Source organism: Pararge aegeria, chromosome Z (genome assembly GCF_905163445.1).
Source record: "Pararge aegeria chromosome Z, ilParAegt1.1, whole genome shotgun sequence".
Classification (NCBI taxonomy): Eukaryota; Metazoa; Arthropoda; class Insecta; order Lepidoptera; family Nymphalidae; genus Pararge; species Pararge aegeria.
In genome coordinates, this window is record NC_053208.1 from 9247293 (window position 1) to 9268014 (window position 20722).

A 20722-nucleotide genomic window follows, 5' to 3' on the forward strand; every position below is an offset into this window, starting at 1 on the left:
TTTCTTTTTTGTTTGTCTAATTAAAATATTAGTTTTCCATAGTTGGTGTTATAATAGTTTAATGTGTTGGTCGTGATAAGTAAAAATGGACGTGGATAAACCTCCCGATCCGGGAAAGATCATAACCATTTCACAATATGACTCTCAATGCCCTAAAACAGCGCAACCCTCTTCCTCTTGCTAACGTGTTGGGGAATACGAGACTGTGGAATCAAATCCGAAAAAATTAATAAGTGATCCTACGTTAGCGTCCCTCTCTATTCAAAGTGAACATGAACATCCTTCTCTGTCATAGGCACCAAAAAAATTTGTAAGTGACGACAAAGGTCCATTTATTTTATATGTTACCCGTGAAGTGTCCGACCCTTCAGCAGGTATCTCTATAAGAGCGATTAACTTTGGACAGTTTCTACATAAACATAAAGTGAGTTCCATTATAAATGACGGAGTAACAAATGTTGGGAGAAACAAAATTTCGGTTGAATTTAATAGTGCTCTCCTCTAATGATAATGTGATCCCTAATCTAACCAAATCTCTCACTACTATTATTGAAATTCTAGGTCAATACCTATTACCGTCCAACGTTGCACAAATATTTGTCAAGATCGCTTCAGCTCTTTCCAATGGCTTCGGTACAAGTTCTTCAGTGGAACTGTCAGAGTATCCGTTCGAAAAAACCCGAAATAATGTTTCTTATCAATGAACATAAACCTGCCATTCTTGCCATATCTGAGGCATGGCTGGTCCCTGACTCTCGCTTCGGAGCTATGCCTGTTTGAGGGATGACAGGGAGTATGGGTATGCGGGCAGTGCAATTTTGATCAAGCGTTCTCTTGCATACTCATCTATTTCTCTTCCTCCTCACAGTCGACAGTTTAATGCTGTTGCTGTGAGATCGTTAAACATATAAATCCTGTCGATATACATTCCGCATCCTAACTCCTCACTTATTTCAGAGTTCAAATGAGTTTTGTCCTCCATCCCTTCACTAGTTCTGGTGTTAGGGGATTTTAATGCCCATCATACACCTTGAGGCTCCCATTCCTGTGATGGGTTTGCAACTCTTTTAGTCGATCTTTTTGATGAATTGAATATCTGTGTCTTAAATGACGGGACATCAACAAGAAGAGTGTACCCTAATCAAAACCCTAAGACTGCTGTTGATCTATCCCTCTGTTCTCCTTCATTGGCCTCCCTCTCCTCTTGGAGTATCCTTCCTAGCACCCATGGGAGTGACCCCTATCCCATTCTACTTTCTATTGCTCAGAGTTCCATCCCTGTTCCCAAGTCCAATCCTTTATTGAAACATAAAGTTAATAGAGCGAACTGGCCTGCCTATGCAGATTCTGTTGACTGATTGGTTGATCCTTTACCAAAGATGAGTGATGATAAAAATACTTTGTTGTATTATAAAATAAAAAAATAAAATAAAATAAAAAAAAATTATTTCAGGTCGGGGACCCATATACAAAATTTAACACAAAATAAATATAAAAGACAGATTAAACAAAAACAAAACAGTAATTAATCTAGTATTTTGGGCTATATGAGTAACAGTGCTCGAATATAAGCTGTTGTAGCATTATACTCGTAAGTAGTTATAATTAAATTTAATCGAGATTTAATAACGCTGGAGATATCCCTAAGTATGTCATTTCTAGCAGGTCATATCTCAGATATTTCATCTTATAATGAAGTTGTATATAATATTTAATTTTTCTAGAACATATTTATTCTTCGTTCTGCAAATTTTTTTCTTTTGCCCTCAAAATAAGTACATAAGTTATTTCTGGCAGCACCTAACGTTCAAGCGAGAAAACTCCAGCAGCCACGCGAGTTGGGACTAGGTTGGGACTCTATGCATATATAGTCTGAGTGTATTGTGTTCTCTGTGCCCACGGTATAGTTTTGTCTCTTTCGCGTTGCTGTCGACTCTCTCTTGACTTGAGTGTTTTAGCCCGACGGCTCGACTCGACCAACTCTCGAATGTGACATGGCGTCCATCAAGATATAGCACGGCCTTCTATAAAACTGTTTTAATGACAGTGATATCTTTTAGCGTTTTATTTCAGAGGCCGTAATAAATCGTATATTTGCATTGATGGTAATGCATGCAAGGAAACCGCAGCGAATAAGCGATGGGTACGATACGCTTTCAAATGCTTCGGCTTAGCTATCTGTAGATGGCGGTCGCCGATAGTTTTGCTGTAACTCGGATGAAGGACTAAATGTTTTCGTTTGTTTCAGGTACTTTGAGAAGCACCAGGCCCATCCGTATCAGGTAAGCAAACTCTGGAGTTATTGTCAAAGATGAATACATGTCGTATACAAGTTGGATTTCGCAGAGTTGCTGTAGCTATTTCTCTACGTAATAACAGATTCCGTCCATTCGTTTCTTGTCCAAATCGTATGTTGGTAATCCAAAGTTAATTTTGTAAGTCGCTAGCAGAACTAAAACTTCCAACTTATAGTAATCTAATTACTTTGAAACAAGTTTGAAAGTTTACGATCGTTTCATGACTGAGGTAACCCATGTTTTCGTTCTTTATTAGTAAATAATTCGTATTTAAAAGGTTGTTAGAGTTAAAGTTGTGTTGACTGTCACAGCAGTGCATTGTATTTAATATCTATATACATTGTATATCTTACAAAATCAGGTGGTACTAGCAAAAAGTCAAATGATTTTGCTACTGAGAAATTATGAATTATTAATTGATTATTACATATTATTCTTGTTTTATCTAACAAGTTTTGGTTTTTTTCATATACAGAAGTACAATCCCAAGAGAGTTGCTAATGAGTACGGCGCTTCTGACAACCGCTATCCACCACTTAGATCCCCCAATGGCAATGTGGTACATGGGCACAGTGGGCATGGACTTCACTCAGGCCATGCCCATCACCACTACAATCACTTGGTCGACGAGAGAGAATATGTCACATCAAGAAATTCCTATATGCAGAAAGGTTCTGAAATTAAGGAGAGAGATAGAGACTACAAATCCTCTAGAAATAAGTATACAGGTAATGAGGCTTTTTATATAAATTGATGGCTCAACTTGTGAATATTTTTTTCCCTACTGATAATATAAATTCAAAATTGTTTGCCCTAGAAACTTCGCCAGTTTGGCAATGATATTAGCTATTTAAAGTAAAAATGGCTGTTTCCTGTGGTGAAATTTTAAGCTTCAGACTGTTCATCATTATTGTCATCAGCTTCTTTTATGCAGTGCCAACTTTTCTACTTTTAAGCATTTCACATCCAATGTGAAAAATCTTTTGAAAATTTATATCCTCTTTATGCTAAAATATTGGACTGACTTCGAGAAAGTACTGCATTACCATCAATCCAAGTAATAAGGTTATGTTAGATCTGGAATAATATCCTGTATTTACCCTGAAAAACCTAAAATTAATGCAAAAGTGAATTTGTAGGTTTTTTCATTATTGCAGCAGCATTGTTTTTTATTTAACTGCAGTACATATAATAGTACAGACAATAATAGTTCATTTACCTTAAGAAAAAGTCATCTGTTTTTATTGACCTAGCTCAGCAAGATAAAATATATTATTAATGACTCTGGTTTATCTCATTCATTCAGTTGATTTTTATCAGAATACTTAATCTTTAATATAATTTTTAAACTTTACCTATTAACACAGTTATAAAAGTTTTCTGTTAGTAGCATACTTTACACGAAGAAAAAAACTACTTATAAATTAATGAATGAATGAAAAATGAACATTATTGCACTTTGCACTTTGGTGCTAATTCTGTCCTACAAAATCTTGAAACTATCTAAATTTACAGCTCTACATGTAGATGTAGAGTAGGAGTTAGTGCCAGTATAAATTCTGTTGTATACAAATGTCTTAATTGATGGGTCAAAAAGCACTGAATTCCTTTTTACAGTGATTCCAAAAGGAATATACTATTTATAGGCCTATGAATTTTGTCAAGAGGCAACCTAATAATATCATTTTATGGCAAGCAGTTGAGGTTACTTTGGCCAAGAGGCCTCAAGAGGTTGTGTTAAAATTTAACAACTTTCAGATTCATCCCACATTTAAAACCCTCCTCAAAACAGTTGAAAGCCAGCATAAATATGCTAGCTTTTTTTAGTTATAATGAAGCGGAAATAAGATATTATCTTTTTCTGCCAAATGTGGTACTCGTTTTTTTAATGTCCTCCAGATTTTGCCATTGGAATAAATAAATTTTGAAGTCATATTGATAAGATCTGCCTTATCTAGAAATAAATTAACATTATAATAAGAAGTGCAAATTATGACAGTCTTTTCTCAAATCTAGCTACTCCTTTTATGTTGTCAGATAGTTTGGTAAACAATCTCACAGCCAAACAATAGGTATTATGTAAACCCAATGCTAGTCTTTGTGCTGTTACGTTTAATTTCTATTTATGTTGCTAGCTTCAATTATTGTAGGTTCTAATGCAAATAATTCAGGATTTCTTTCAACTAAGAAGTATCTGGAATGTCTATTTTCTTTTAAATATGTCTATAATCAGCACCACAAAGATATCAGATCCATTTATAATAGTTGAGAATTTTTGTTTTTTTATTTAGATTATTATAATTTTTGCTTGTAAAGCATACTTTACAATAACCCATGCAAATAATTATGCAACTTATTTTCATAACTTAACTGAAATTGTTTTTTTTTATCAGCATAAAAGTTTATAAATCAATATATAAGTTAATTATAAATCAATATAAGTTTTCTCTCTCTTAAAATTTTAATAAACTTTAGGTACACATTCAATAAAAGTAACAATACATCTAGATCTAGTCCATTACTGTGTACAAATGCTGCAAGCGAATTCATCTATGTTTAATCAATAATAAAGCTTTTGTGTTATTATTAAATTAGCGAATTTGGAAACTTCCACTTTGTTGTTCAAGTACATTGGTTCATTGAGCTGTATTCTATTCACTTATTTACAGATGTCAGGTCACCTAAGGAGAAACGTAGCAAAGACAGTGAGAGGGAGAAACTTATACATGAAAGATGTGAAACGGAGAAAAAAAATAGGACTAGTGGCATGAATAGTAGTGTTAATAGAAGTAGTAAATATGACAAGAGAAGTGCTCCTTCATCAAGCGTGCTTTCAGGCAGTGAATGGTCTGAACACATTAGTTCATCGGGAAAGAAGTATTATTATAACTGTATCAGTGAGGTGTCACAGTGGGAGAAGCCTCCCGCTGTGGCACATGAGTGGGACCCGAGAAGAACTTCATCCAAAGATTCTACATATTTATCAAGAGGCAGTAAGTCTTTTAAAAGTAATTTTGAATTGTCATTCTTGAAACCCAGTTGGTCAAGCAGGAAATGCCTGGATTAAAGATTATAGTAACCCCAAATTAATAAATAATATGTAAATCTATGTTTGTATTCAGATACATTAAAAAGAAATATTTTGATACATAGTCAAATTGTTGTGTCATAGCACAACAATTTGACAATATATGAAAATATTACCATACAAGAATTAATACAGAGCATTTCACAGTTAGTCAAATTAAACATTTTAATGAACTACTATACAACAATGGAATTTAATTAATCAAATGGATAATTTAGATTTCTTGAAAACATCTTTATCAGCATATTACAAAGTCAATTATAAAATATGAATTTAAATTGTGTTTCTAAAATCTCCCCTCGCAACTCAAGTCCTAAGTTGGAGTAAATCCTAGGGGTTATATGGAGTGTTTAGTATTTGTTTTGATTACAACATGTATCAGATGTATCAAAATGTATACGTCAGCCTGAGAAGTAATAGACACCCATCATAACCAATTGACATAATACAGGAATAGAATCATCAGTTTGTTTCTTATCTCCTTTCCTAATACCTACAAAACACATTGTATTCATACTACTCCACTGCAAACTAGTTATCTACATTTGTATGGTTCAAATTCAATTAATCTTAAAGATGGGATAACAATCCTTTATTGGTTTTGCATTATTATCAATATTTAACGTTAAATTAATTCACTTGTAAATTGTACTTGTAATTACCTTAAAATCGGACTCTTAATACATTCTTTAAAACTTCAGTGCACCCAGGTATTTTCGAAATAAGCAGTAAGCCTATGTTCAGTGGCGTGCACTTCATACATGCACAAAAGCACTGCATACCCTAAAAATTTTGTATTACTCGTAAAGGGGAAGGATTTTTCCATATTATTGCCATTTTCCTTCTTTATGCATACCCTGGTCAGAAACCTTGTGCACGCCACTGCCTATGTTACTCCTTGAGTAATCCTTCTGTACAGTCAAAATAGTTCCAGCAGTTTCGGGGATTAGAATTAGTAGAAAAGCTATAGCAGAATGGTGGGCTCGCGCTTTATTTTAGTTTTATATTTACCATTTTTATATATTGACCATTTTTTGTATGGATTATTGTTCCATGCCTAAAAATGACATTCGAATCGAAATTCTGTTCACCTATTATTTTAAATTATTTTTGTAGTCATATACGTTATTGTGGCTTATATTTTAAAGACTCCGCAGGCTAAATTAACCGGTGAACTTTAATTTAGTCAGCATCTCTCTCTCGGATAAAGCATCTGGGTAGCGTTATTGCTTCTAGCTTGCTAATGCAAATACCATTATTTTAGGATAAAATCCTCTTTTTTTTTTCTCTACAAAGCCTATGTTACTCATTGTTAAGCTTTCTATAAATTCATGATTTCTTTATTTAGTGAATCTTTTCTATGCTTATCCATCACATATAAACAGACAAAAAATAAAATCTTTCCTCTTTATAAGTTTAGTATGGAGTTATATGACTTAGAAAATTATTTTATGTATTAAAATTTCTGCTTGTGTATTTTGCTTTGGATTAAATAGTTTTCATATGGTTTTAAATTGGTTACAGAGATTGTCGATTCAAAGAAAAAAATCTAATTGAATATTTCATCTTTATAACGTTTTAAATCAAATTAAGATCAATATTTTCGTACTACATAGTGTTTACGATTGTGGACCATTAATTAGGAACATAGAAAGGGTTGTTTTCTAAATACCATTATTGAAATAAAATAGACCCTGAATTTTATTATAAAAATATGAAGAATTGTACAAATAAAATATAGTAGTAAAGTCAATATTTATTTTGTTCTGTTGTTCTGTAGTGTTTCGTAAATTGATTGATTGGTTGATACCGTAAAAATGATAGTTTTGTAACGTAAAACTGTAAAATGTGTTAGAGTAAGTTTTGATATAAACTAACTTCACATTCGCAGTAACAAGAGTAGTTTATTTTACCGCGCGAATGAAATAAATAAATATACTACGACAATACACACGCATTGCCATCTAGCCCAAAAGTATTCGTTGCTTGAGTTATGTTTACTAAGATGACTGATGAATATTTTAATAAATAATATACATAAATACTTATAATATACAGATAAATACCCAGACACAATCATGTTTATCACACAAACATTTTTACAGTATTGGGAATCGAACCCACAGCCTTGAATAAGAAAGCAGGGTAGCTGTCGAATTTTTGAAGCGCTAGTGCGGTTACCTATATACTCGTATGTTGGCGAATTTTACAGAATTGCGGAAAAAATTGCTCTTATTGATTTCAGAATTTTTATACTCGTGGATTCGCGATAAAAACGGTCCTATCGATTTTTATTCGAAGGTGAAGCCCACACTGTCTTGTTTGAACATTAAAAATTCAGCGATAGTTTCTAGCGAGGCTTTTAAATTTATTTCACCCTGAAAAATTTAATAGCTTCGATTTTAATACCAATATCTATTAAAATCGACGTAGCCTACTTATTTTCGTACGCTGATATTTATATTGAATTTTAAAAACTTAACCACAACACATACTAACACGTAATAGTTTTTATTAGTACGGAACACAAACAAATACCTTTCTCCTCTCTCTCTGGAAATCGTCTGTATTCAAGAAGGTTGCTGATACGCATATAAAATACAGTTATTTTGACCCCATGTGAAAATAAGAGAGGGTTAGAAATTTTACCGCTGTGTGTATGTTTTCCTGTGTAATCGTAGTGCTCGAATGGGTTGACTGAGTTAAATTGTTTTTTTTATTACATACTTATAACTTCTGGGCAGGTTTAAGCTAAGTTACAGCAAAAATACGATTGTAGTGGCCCTGGTTAATAAGGGCTTATTTCCTGCCTGCCCTGTTACTTTATTCATTTATGTATTACCCTAGTTATTTTTAACTATGTTAAAAGAGACTACACCACATATAAATGTTATAAGCCACTAGGCTCTAGATACATTTTTTTACCGCGTTTTTTTTTAATTTATGTTTAACTAGATGTGCCGTATATGAGATTTTTCACAAACTTTTTTTATCTTACGGATTTTTTTTTGCAATGAAAAGTGTACTATATTATTTCTAATACCTCAAAGAATATGTATAAGAAGTTAAATGAAGATCGGTTCAGTAGTTTTCGCGTGACAAACTTACAATCACTTATAATATTAGTTAGGGATCCGAAAAAAATCGAAACCGATAATTTTGTTCTTTTGTAGAAAATAAAGTTCTTTGGCACAAATTAAGAGAAAAATGCGAATATTATTGATTGAATTCCTAATAATGTTGAACTACAATCTCAGAATTCAGGTATTTCCCGGTGACCTACAATGTCTAAATTTGCGACGAAGGTGACAGCACAATTATGTGTTAGTACAAGTATCTAAAAAAAAATTGTTTATTCAACTATTGAGTTGTGTCAGAGAAATTAAAGACCTCGATGTGTAAATGCCAAAATTGGAATTTCAATTACTAACATTTGAGCAGTATAGTTTTTTAAATGTTGAAATGTTTAAAGAGAAGAATATATTTCTCTCCTTGTAAAGCGTAAGCTCAAATAGGGTTAATATTAGTTCTTGTATCATAATTTTTCACGTTTAGCTGGCTTATTTTAATTGACCGAGCGAGCGTATTTTACAACAGATCTCGACAAAATACACAAAAAAAATTGCATTATTTTACAGGCATTTTTCGAACCCATGTTCCGTAGTCGAAAATGCTAGCCGTTAACCAACGAGGCGACGAGGATTGTGCAATAAAAGTTTTTAATAAAGAATATTAACAGGTCGTGATAAAAGGTCAAGTTCAAGGTCAGGCAGGAGAGAACCAGATAAGTCAAATAAACGGACAAACAGTACCTCAGATAGGTATTGGAACAGTGGGAGGGAAGAAGATGGGCACGACAGGACGAGACCAAAGCGCCCAATGTCACAGCACGACGGGAAAGGTATTTAGCGTTTTCAATATGCTAGCAAAATAAATGTAAAACTGTAAATTTCGTATGAGGTCAAAATAATAGAACATATCGTCTGCGAAAAGTACAGTAATGTTTTGTAGCATTTAAGTGCCATAATTTCGAGAGTAATATTGGATCTACCAATATAAACAAAAAAAAGGCATTTCTTTAAAATAGTTTAACGGGTTTATACCGCGATAAGTGGGTCGAAATATCGGAAAATTGCAAAATATTATCGTTTAACTATTTTTAGTAACTGTTAATTAACCACGAACATGTTAAATTTATTTAAATAGTGTTAGGTTAGTTAAATAGCAAGTGATACGTTGTTTGCATAAGGTACATGTAGATCGAAATTGAGTCAACAACGACTCGAATAAATAAAGCTTTGCAATGTGAGCTTTCTATCAAATGCTAGGCTCTCACCGTTCTCATACGTCTATGCTGTTATTTTTCAGATGGCCAATCACAAGATATGGACATATCCCCGGACAGGAGTACGCCGATCTCGGAGAATTCGTACGGTGCACGGGAGAGCGCAACACGCAGCGACTCCAATGCCGTGCCCCCAGTCGTCGTGCTCGATAACTCTAACAAACCGGTTAGTGGAAGAAGTATTCATTCGTACCGAATTTTTGCTATTCCGATCCCCATACCGAAATAAGGGTGTCTAGAAGCAGTAGCGTACACTGGTTCGGCCAGGTTAAAGTTGATATAAAATAATGCTTCATCATTAACATCATTAGCTTCCATTTATACTTCCAGAACTGTCCAAGTCATAGTTAGTATAATAAATTATATTAGTTATAATAAAATAAGTTTTTGAGTAACCACTATCATAGTTTTTACTGAAAGAAATTATATACAGTCCTAACATCAAATGCAAAATTAAAATAATGTGACTCCTGTCAATTTATTACGTACGCGTCGCGTAGATTAGGTACTATGCACGTGTCGGTCTTTTATCTTCAATAGGTTTGTCATAAGTAAGAATGTTTTGAATTTTGTGTAGAAAAATAAATATGCTTTTTTTATTTAATATTTTTACAGGGTAACCACCCTTAATGAAGTATACTTATCCATCCTTCAATATTATTTCGCAATTCTGTTACACGTTGCATAGTCATACGTAAAAGGAAGCCTTTAAAAATCCACAGCAAATTCGATATATTTATTATGAGATATTCAAATCGAGGATAAAAAATAGCTTATGACCTAGTTATGTATTCTGAACTTCAATTTGATTAGCAATTAGCAAGCTACTTACACTTTAATTCAATTAATCTTTTTACATGAAACCTTAGTCTTGGTACGGTGACTTTAGCTGCATTTTCGTTATACAATTCTTTGTTTTATGCTTTATAAGAGACACAATTTCTTCTTGTGCCATCAAATTTTGATTTTACTTGAATCTTGCTTTTGTGCATAATAGTATTATGCGCAAGAGCTTAAAAGGCAGTTTTATTCCGCTTTTACAAAGCATGGCAAGGTAGTAGTGTACGAGCATGATAAGTAAAATGATTTATTTTGCTTTGCAGAGCGGCTCGTTGTTGGCGGCGGCGTTGCCTCGTATCGTCGGTATGCCGCCGATGTCGATGTCGATGTCGATGGCTCCTGCGGCGGGTGGCAGCGGCATGGGCGCTGGCCCGTACGTCGCCAACCACGGGGCGTCGCCGGGCAGCGGCGCGGATACGCCCCATCGGGACGCGGGCCCGCCCACTCCCACGCACTCCGAAAACATCGACCCGCACGCGCCGCCCATACATCTCGATAGTGCGCTGCCTAGGAAAAGTGAGTACACTCTTTTAACACTTAGGAAGTAGGAGTCTTAAGTTCAAACGACATATTCTATTATAAAATTTATTTAGTTCTTCCCAGCAACTGAATATATGTTATTTCCTTTTCTATATTTCCGATTTAATGGTTGTCCGCTGTACACAATTTATGATTCCAAATTTAGGATGATTAGTTTGAGACGAGGGACGAGGAGGTGCGTATTTTCATGCAATCATTGTTATCTTCGTCGTTTTTATAGTTTATGGTTGTTTGTTGTCAAGTGTGGCACTTCAATAACTGGGCGGTAAAGAGCTGTACGATCAAATACGCTTAACTTAAATCACGCGAATCTCTTTCGAAATTTAAAGACATAGATATACTTACTGTAGCTTTCCAATATATTTATAATAACATAGTATTTGTAAGACAACAATCAAACGAATAAGTTGACTTAGGAATGGTCTAAAATTAGAGTCATCTGCATATCGTCTGCGAAAGGTGCAGAAGTCATTAGTGAGATTGAGTATACGCTTCTATAATATGATTCCTAAGGTTATTTTGGACCTAACAATGCATAAGTTTAAAGAGTATGTTAAAACATTACAGTGAGTTAAATATACTATTGATGTATTTATTAATGACAAGGTTTCTTGGAATCATCTGGTCATTTCATCTCTCACAAGATAGTTAAAATGTTAATAGTTAATGTTGGAATGGAGCAACATCAACTATTACATTGCGGAGTTTCTTGCCGGCTTCTCGGTAGAATCTGCCTTTCGATCCGGTGGTAGAGTCACTACAAACAGACAGGTTTCAAAAGTGTTTTTGTTAGGCCTATTTGAAATAGATGAATTTTGAATTTTTGTATCCATCAATAAAGCACATTATCGGTTGTGCATTTCACAAACAAAATTACGACACTTCATGGGGCTGTGAGCTGCAAAATTAACATCCTAAATTTGACATAGTTAAATTTTTCGACTGAAAATCTTGTCAAAGTTACCTAAAGTACCAAAAATTAGCAGTTTATTAATTCATGGTTATTTTTTAAAATTTTGAGATAAATACAAAATACAATACATGTGTACTGATTGTTATAGGTTATGTCTAATTTGGTAATACAGCTAGAGATTGCATAGAAAGTGAGGCCACGCAGGATCGTTTTAGTTTGCTTGCTACACCCTTAAGGTACCCACAATTTATGTTGGCAGGACAGAAGTAAAGGGGTGGCACCACAATGTCCGAAAAAAGTTAGGCTTTGCATAATTTTTTTAAACGGTTGCGACTTGTTATCTTAATACGAGTAGTAGTACGGAGCTTTGTGACAGAGTTTGTCTGTGGAAGTACCAAATACCTGCTTATTACGGCCGCCAAACTGCAATGCTGTGTTCCGGTCCGAAGGCCGTGGTTGCCGTTGCAATTACAGGCTTAACACCTATTTGTAGGACTTATTCATGCCCTGCGAAGTTTTGCTCTGTTGCGATGGTTTTTTAAATGGGCAAAAAAACAAAAAAATCTATGAGTCCGCAAATGCTACTGTCAAATTATGCGTTCTGACGTGAAGACGGCCGGTTTGCAACTTATTTGTCATAATCTCATAAGCTGTGCGATTTAGCAGCTATAAAGTTGAACTGTGGAACTGTGACCTTTTTGCTAAGTGGAGGTAATGAACAAAAAAATAGCGAGGTAGTACGCAAGATATGTGAGTTACAAACATTTATACCGTCCGCTAGAGCACATATTCCCAACGCAGAGGTAGCAGAAACTAGGTTTCAGTGAATTAAGAATAAAAGCTAATCTTACCTAAACCTTATTTCAACAGAGCCATATCAACATTCATAACGTAACTACGGAATATTTTTGCAGTCTTTCCACACGCTCACTCACTCGCTCACGTTGGAATACTTATGCAGTGTTCTGTCACACGTGACCTGTGCATAAGTATTCCAACGTTACGCAAATTAGACCCTTATCGTGAAACTTAGCTAAGCCACAAACATAAAGCCATGTAGGAGGCCCGTCGGTTATAACACTCTCATACATGTTTACTACATCGTTGAAAACTCATTTCAGCCCGGCCATCTTAGCATGCGGCTACTTAAAGTCACGAGAGGCTATGCAGGTACAGTTTACCAATAACTTTGTAACTGGCAATGGTCATGTTCATACGTGGTACTTGTGCCTACATCTCTGAGAATTACTTTATTGAAATTATACATAATTATTCAGTTGTTTTCTGATATTTTACACAGTATACAACTAAATGTTATATTGAAGACTTGAAAATTACTAGTAAAATATTAACAAAAAGATATACCCCATCCTAATGGCCAGCCATGCAAGGCGATATTGCTTTTTTTTATTGCAATGCTTGTTTATCTTTTGAGCGTACACATGCGCCAGCTCGTGGCTTACCAAGCGCATGGATAAGTTTTTGTCACATGAATTTTTTATCACTTATACATTTTTCTTTTGATTTTATGATTTTTTTTTTAATTCTATGTTAACTTATTTTTTTTTTGCATTTTCCATCATGCGATCAGCTGCAGAAGCTATAAGCAGATTTCCTCAGTGTGTCTCGAGACATGTGAGGCTGGCCGTCAGTGGCGAGCATATAGGGTATGCACAGGGTATGCAAATGATATAAAATGAAGAAAATGTCCAGTACGAGTTATAAATACTTAAGGGTAGGCTTTTTATAACTCTTACAATGTCAAACCTTAGGATTTTTTTAAAACTCTTACTTTAGATTATCTTCATTTTATATCATCTAAATACCCTGTGCATACCTACGCACGCCACTGCTGGCCGTCCATCGATGGCTCAGCCATTTTTTAATCCATATATCGGTCTTATAACTTTATGATAAAGTTAATTAAGGAAAGTTTAAGCCTTCTAATCTAAATCGACACCGGACACTGAGAAATGTAGCTAGCTGGTTACTATGAGTGTTTGTTCGTACTTTACAGGTATTTGCTCCGTGTTCAACTTGTTTTACTGTTTTTATATAATATGTTGAGATGCTCGTGTAGTTAAAACATCGTAGTGAACAATGGTGCATTTGATATGTTTTGCCTTTGAAGTAGTTAACTTAAATTTTATATAAATGTGTTATAACGGAAAAGGACCCTTATTCGGCTTGCCCACTCTTGCAACACAATAATTTGTTTTTGGCGTTCGGGATTTTAATTTTTTTCAGAAGCGAGACGCGTTCTCGAGCTCTAAAAATACATACGATTTTCGATTAAGCGGCTATACAATCGCTAAAACTGATATTTAAAATAGCTACCTTTGGCCGTTTGACGCATTTGCAACACGTAACAAGCGTTGGGATCGCTTAGAATCCTTTAAGCGTAGATGCAAACACGCAAGTGTTTTGTTTTGGCGGCGCTACTAACATGCGCTGTTTCGACATCGGGTGTAATAGGTGAGGGGATCAATCAAGCTTGTAGTTCACGAATGTATTGATACTACATCGAGAAAAAATCGGGGTTACGTGAGCGAAGGTATCCGACTAGCAATGCAAAGTTGGGTTGAGAGAAATGAGAGAAATTATGCCAATAGCAACGCTAAAGACGGGTTCCGTAAGCGAAGGTATTAGACTAACGGCGCAAAATTGTGGTAACGTGAGCTAAGGAATTCGACTAGCAATGCAAAATACAGTTTACGTGGGCAAAGGTAGCTGCGCAAAAACGTGATAGTGTGAGCGAACGTTTAGCGAGGCAAAATCATGGAAACGTGAGCGATAGTATTCGACTAGCAACGCAAAGTACGGGTTACGGGAGCGAAGGTATCCGAATAGCGACGCAAAATCGTGGTTACGTGAGCGGAGGAATTCGACTAGCGTCTGCATCGCGACTGTATCGCAGTTTTTTGCGATTGTATCGTTACTGTATCAGGACTTAAAATCTAGTCTCCGTTGGCTATCACGCTGAACAATTGCTAGAACGAGTATTTATTGCTGTGTAATGCAATAAAATCCTAAAAACATAGATACAACCGCATAATCGCTAATCGCAACTAAATGCCGAAAAATATTTTTCAAATCGACATAACCAGAGATTTAAAAAACAAAATTTTCAGTAAAATGTAGCAATTGGATATAAATGTTGTTGTTCCAAAGAGTGAATGATATTTGATTATTGTGACTAATGATTTGAGTTCATTCTGGCGCCTGATTCTCTATTACATTGTAATCGTAACATATTCTACTTGTGACGTCAAAATTACCCCGTGAGATTTCGAAGAGATGTATGGAATTTGCGTAACGGAATGGATTTCGGGCGCAGTTAAGATTTCCATGACGTAGAGAATCAAATCATGTTTCGATTTACGGAACAAGATTATCGTCTTACTAAAAGTTCGGCATAAATATGTATCAGCTACATCCCGTGACTTTATCTGCGTTTTCTCGTAAGACCCCTTCCAGCATGAAATCTGTATTACCCTATTTACGACTTTCCTGGCGCAGCGGTAATCTTAAAAATGAGAGGTCACTGGTTTGATCCGCGATAGAAACGATTTGGGAATTGGCATTTTAAGAATTTTCTCTGGTTATAGTCAGGCTTTGGCCTTAGCAAGTTACCAACTACTGACCAAGATGTGCTGCCAAGCGACGAAGCGTGCCGGTACGATGCAGCTTAGAAACTGAAGGGATCTATGATATATATTATCTGTTGCACAACTGAGATTGCAGTCTAGACTAACTTGACTGCAATCTCAGTTGTGCAACAGATATTCAACGATCGAGATCAAAAAAAAAATCTCTTAAAAACCACGAAGTATTGAATATTGTGTGTAAAATAAATGATTGAGCTAACTAGTCCCTAATCGTAAATGAAATATATAAAGAATTTAATTAAGCTGTATTTTTAATCGCTGACAATAGGAATAATTGACGAGAAGCTTCTAACCTAATTTAATTCATTGGTAATTATTTTTGTCGTACATTTTGACAATGTATTAAGTGTGCACACTGCTGCCAGTTCTTTAGTGCACAAATGTAACAATCTAATTAGGACGAATGAAAGTCATGCTATACTTTTCATCTGGAAGCATTATGAAAAGGATAGTGAAACTTTGAGACCTCCCAATTTAGTTGAGTGATGAAGCCGTTGCTATTGCGTAGTTTTGAAGTTCACATCTGACATGTTATTTGTGCGGTCATTAAAAAAATATGTGTTTGCGTGTTTCGCAGTGGAGTGCCTGGGCAGCTATTCATCTGTGGTGGGTTCTCTCCACCACGGGACCCCTATGTTGACGCCGTCGCTAGTCAACTATGTGCGATCAGACCTCACCCCTCACGTGCTCGGTTGGCCGGCGGACATCCTCGAAAAGCAGGTAACGTATTTATCAAGGCTTGTTGAAAAGGTATCATCATCATCATTATATCAACCCATTACCGGCCCACTAGAGGGCACGGGTGTCGTCCTACAATGAGAAGGGGTTAAGGGCTTCCTAACCTGGGCGCCGGCGGAGAGTTTACAGAGGTTAACCGCTAGGCCCTCCTTCTGTACTTCAAAAACATTAAGGAAAATATTGGATAGAAGCAGGCCTTACTTTGCGGAAATCCATGGTATGTTATGAAAATTAAGCCTAATTTGCTATACTACGCGAAAAGCAGGAGAATGTGTATGGTGTAATTTATAATTTCTTCAATCCTTATGCCTCACACCAAACAGATACTATACGCAACCATTTCGAGGCCTGATTTTGTGTAATATGATTGCGTGGGCGTTCATAAAATACGTGAGACGTTTAAGGGGGTCGATCAAATCTCATCTAATCTTACGTTATATCTAATAATATAAATAAATTAATTATCACGTAATTTTTTTGTTAAATTTTTATCACTCTTACTTAATATTGATTACTAGACTTAACTAGTCGTATGTAAAAGTACGAAGCATTTTTTTTTTCTTTTTACAATAAAAATCGAATGCGTTTACGTAAGAATTCCACGACATCTCACGGGGGGGAATTTTTCAAAAGTTTCTGTGACAGTTAAAAGATTGATAGCCACCGTTTTGAAGGAAGTCCGTTGTACAGTGTATTAATTCATTGATTGATCCTATTTGCAGGCAAACAAGTTCACAGAGGAAGCTTATCAGCTGGGCTGCTTGCATTGTACGCGGGTGTCGGCGGAACTCAAGTGTTCGCGCTCAATCGTGCGCCACACAGAGATACAGGCTACACTACAGGAACAGAAGTAGGTCTTATAATACACCCATAATTCAACATACACCTTTGCAACAACAAACTTATCGAATAACGAGAGCAAACCTATTCCCAGAAACCATCATGATCATATCAAACCATCACCGCCCCGCCACAGGGCACGGTACGGTCATTCTCCCTCAATGAGTAGGGTTTAGTTTTAGTACAGGCTGTAGTCAACCATGCTGGCCCACTACGGATTGGTGGACTCCTAATACCTTTGAGCTTCACTGTTGAAGCAAGTGATATTTTAAATACGCACATAAGTAAGAGGTGCGTGCTGGTGTTCGAACTCGGCTCCATAAAAGTGAAGTGGAAGTTTTTTTTTACTTATTACCGCTTCATAGACAGAATCATCAATAAATAGTCTATAACAGTACTGGAGGGTTTGCCTATAATCCTTGGATGGGTTGATGATCGCACAGTATGGTAGTATATCCCTTATTCGCCTCGTACGATACCCGCTAGAAGAAAATGCTGGTGTCAACTGTATCATGATCCAGAAAGAAACATGGCTATAAATATTAATAATACTAAGAAACTACATTTACTCATTCTTCCGTAATAAAATATGTATCAGTTACTAGTACTTTATCTATATGTACTTATTGTGAATTTACTGTCACAACATACGTGTTCATTGTACGTTGTATACGTGTGAAACATAAACACGCCCACTTGTGCTGTGACGTCGTATATAGTCGTAAAAATGTAATAGGCCCGTTTTTACATTTGTCATCGCGACGTAACTAGTTATGGAACCATAAGACTCGGGACTCGATACTCACGATAAATCAATTCAAGTTTGTATCAGTACTTGATTGATATTATTATGTATTGTAAAGTGTTCGTTCGTTCAAAGTATTCCTTTAACTTCACAACCAATACGCGTGACTGGCTGTTGATTATACGTCCACTTTTCAACATGTTGAAACAGAGTTAGTACCATATAACAACAAACACAAAAATCGAGTCAAATCACTATGTTTAAATTAATGTCCAAAATAGAAGAGCCATAGTTAACGTAATAGTAAACAATATATATCAAACTTAAACGAGCGCACAGTCAAGTTTACAAGATGAGGAACGAAAAACTGCGCAGTGCGCGCGGGGACGCTTCAGTCATGTGCCGCTTGGTCAGATACATCAACTCAGACTCATTATTTAGAACCCATTTTGAGAACCAAGCTCATTCTTTGCAGTAAAGATAACTACACAATATTTAATTTCGATATTCAGTAAAAAAATGGTAACAGCTCTAGTATAAAAAAAAGACTGAGAACGTAACTGTTTTCGGAACGTTTCGCAACAATTATAAATTACATGCTACTATAAAGTAAGTGCAAAAAGAATACTCGCAATATATTCTTTCATATTATTTAACGTCCCAAAAAACATAGCGTATTTTTTAAAACACTGTATGTAATTTATTTTTATTTTATTGTTTCTTTCAGTTTCGTTCCAAGTTACATTCTATGGTCTTACACAAATGTCAAAACGGGCCTATTACATTTTTTCGACTATAGCAGTTTTGTGTCCCCGCGTAAGAAAGACCAAAGCTATCGTACCACTAGGCTATCACCGTTTTAAGTTAGCGCTAACTCAGGTCTACCTTAGCATAAGTATCAGTAATGCATGGCACCTCTGGCGGAGTGTATTGAATAGAAATGAAAACGCAACAAAATTATAGTTCTATAATCTGTATATATAAAAATGTTATATTGGTTTGTGTACGCTTCCAAAACTAAAAAAGTTCTGCACCGATCGAGCTGAAATTTTAGCATAATATATAATACGCATCAAGGATTGTTTTTATCTATTTTTCTCAACCAGCGAAGCGTGGCAGGGTACAGCTACTAAATATTTTAAATCCAATGCATTAAAAGTTTGTTAGTTGGTTTGTCCTTCCTTCTCGCCCTAAAAAGTGTGGCCGGTGTTGCAGGATTATGTACCTGCGGCAGCAGATCACCCGGCTAGAGGAGCTCAAGTCGCAGAACTCGTTCATGTCGGAGGACTAGGGCACGCGGTGGGGGGCGTGCCCGCAGGCGCCCCCCACCGCGCCGCCCGCCCGCCGCGTGCTGCTAACCGCGCGGCAGCCGCACCCCCCGCACCCCCGCCCGCCGGCGCCCCACACGACGAACGTTGTTCATTCCGTTCTCTTTCTAATTTAGGTGAATGACTATTGCTGTGTTGTGTGACTTGATGTTAAATGCATTGCGATCGTTACTGTGATCGGGCGGTTCGGTCAATTCGAGAGTGCGATTCCTTCTTAGCTAGGCGATATCAGATTTAATTAATTCGCCTTGCAGTTGTTATGAATTTATTGAATTTGCGTAAAATAATTTCAATGTCATGTGGAATATTGTTTATTTAGATAGGTTAAGTAGTGCAAGCGTTATCTGTTAAGTGAATTGTGCACGTACAGAGGTATCTTTCTCTTTAAACTTTAATTGGGTATTTGACGCTATCTTTAAATTTTAAATTATTGTAAGTGCATAAATATTAAGCATAATGAGATATTAAATTTAATGTCCCTATAACCTAGCAATAAAATATAATTTTAGTTTATGAACATAAAATTTTCTCATCTGTCATTATCCCCTAATAGAATATACGAACATCAATTATTGTTACGTAAATATACCACACATTAAGGGTACGCTTTCACCTAAGCGGAGCCATGAGCGAAAACAAGCGAAGTTGTATAGCAATCGGAGTATTAAGTGAAGATTTTTAAATTGGATTACATCAGAATTTAATTATCTGTATGGTCTGTACAAGCGCGCAGCGCTCGGTCGAAACGCACCCTAAGCTGATCGTACATTACGTGTCGAGTCGCAAGTAACGTGTTCTTAAGTACTTAAAATGCTTGTTGGAATCATCATGTTGACTAAACTTGAATTTCGAAGTGAATATGAAAAATTCGATGTCTTCGACCGTTTAGGCTGTAATATACGATCACCATTAGTGAAAATGATAATTACATATTAATCAAACACGGATAATTACGTGTTTGTGTTTGATTGTAAGTAGAAAATAGATTATGAATACATAATTATAATGTGCAAGGAAATGCATCAGAATTCTTGAAAAAATGTGTCCTGTTACAATTAAGTATCGCGTAGATAATAACAAATTGTTATTACACACACCTGATTTCGAATTAAAGCCTTTGCTCCTTATTATGAGCACTAGTGATAGTAACAATGAAGTAGAAACTTACTAAATTTCGCACTAATAAATTTACATTAGCGCACTAACTGCCTTACAAATTATTATATTCGCTGTGAAAAGTCTTATATTTCTAAACTGCCGATGTAGAGTAATAAAATCCCGTCAGATATTTATATATTGCTTATAGATAATTAATTAGATAATATTTACTGCAAAGTGTTGTATGATATACCTACGTTGATTTATTAGTATTAGACTATA

The 20722-nt window shown here is 35.6% G+C and overlaps 1 protein-coding gene across 1 annotated transcript; it reads left to right on the forward strand.

The window, feature by feature from the left end:
- The first annotated feature begins 1967 nt into the window (after positions 1 to 1967).
- LOC120636163 (WW domain-containing adapter protein with coiled-coil homolog) lies at positions 1968 to 19305 on the forward strand. The gene is made up of 10 exons (XM_039907497.1): positions 1968 to 2143; positions 2249 to 2282; positions 2773 to 3025; positions 4967 to 5290; positions 9125 to 9286; positions 9754 to 9896; positions 10834 to 11086; positions 16269 to 16411; positions 17152 to 17279; positions 19230 to 19305. The coding sequence occupies exons 1-10, from the start codon at positions 2103 to 2105 to the stop codon at positions 19303 to 19305; spliced, it is 1557 nt and encodes a 518-aa protein (XP_039763431.1). The 5' UTR covers positions 1968 to 2102.
- Positions 19306 to 20722: the final 1417 nt, after the last annotated feature.

Bases quoted from the DNA above. Each gene is read 5' to 3' on its own strand.
- LOC120636163 (XM_039907497.1), top strand. From the start codon at position 2,103: ATGGTAATGCATGCAAGGAAACCGCAGCGAATAAGCGATGG. The intron at 5,291-9,124 runs GTAAGTCTTTTA...GAATATTAACAG, and splicing joins TACATATTTATCAAGAGGCA to GTCGTGATAAAAGGTCAAGT. The intron at 16,412-17,151 runs GTAACGTATTTA...TCCTATTTGCAG, and splicing joins CGGACATCCTCGAAAAGCAG to GCAAACAAGTTCACAGAGGA.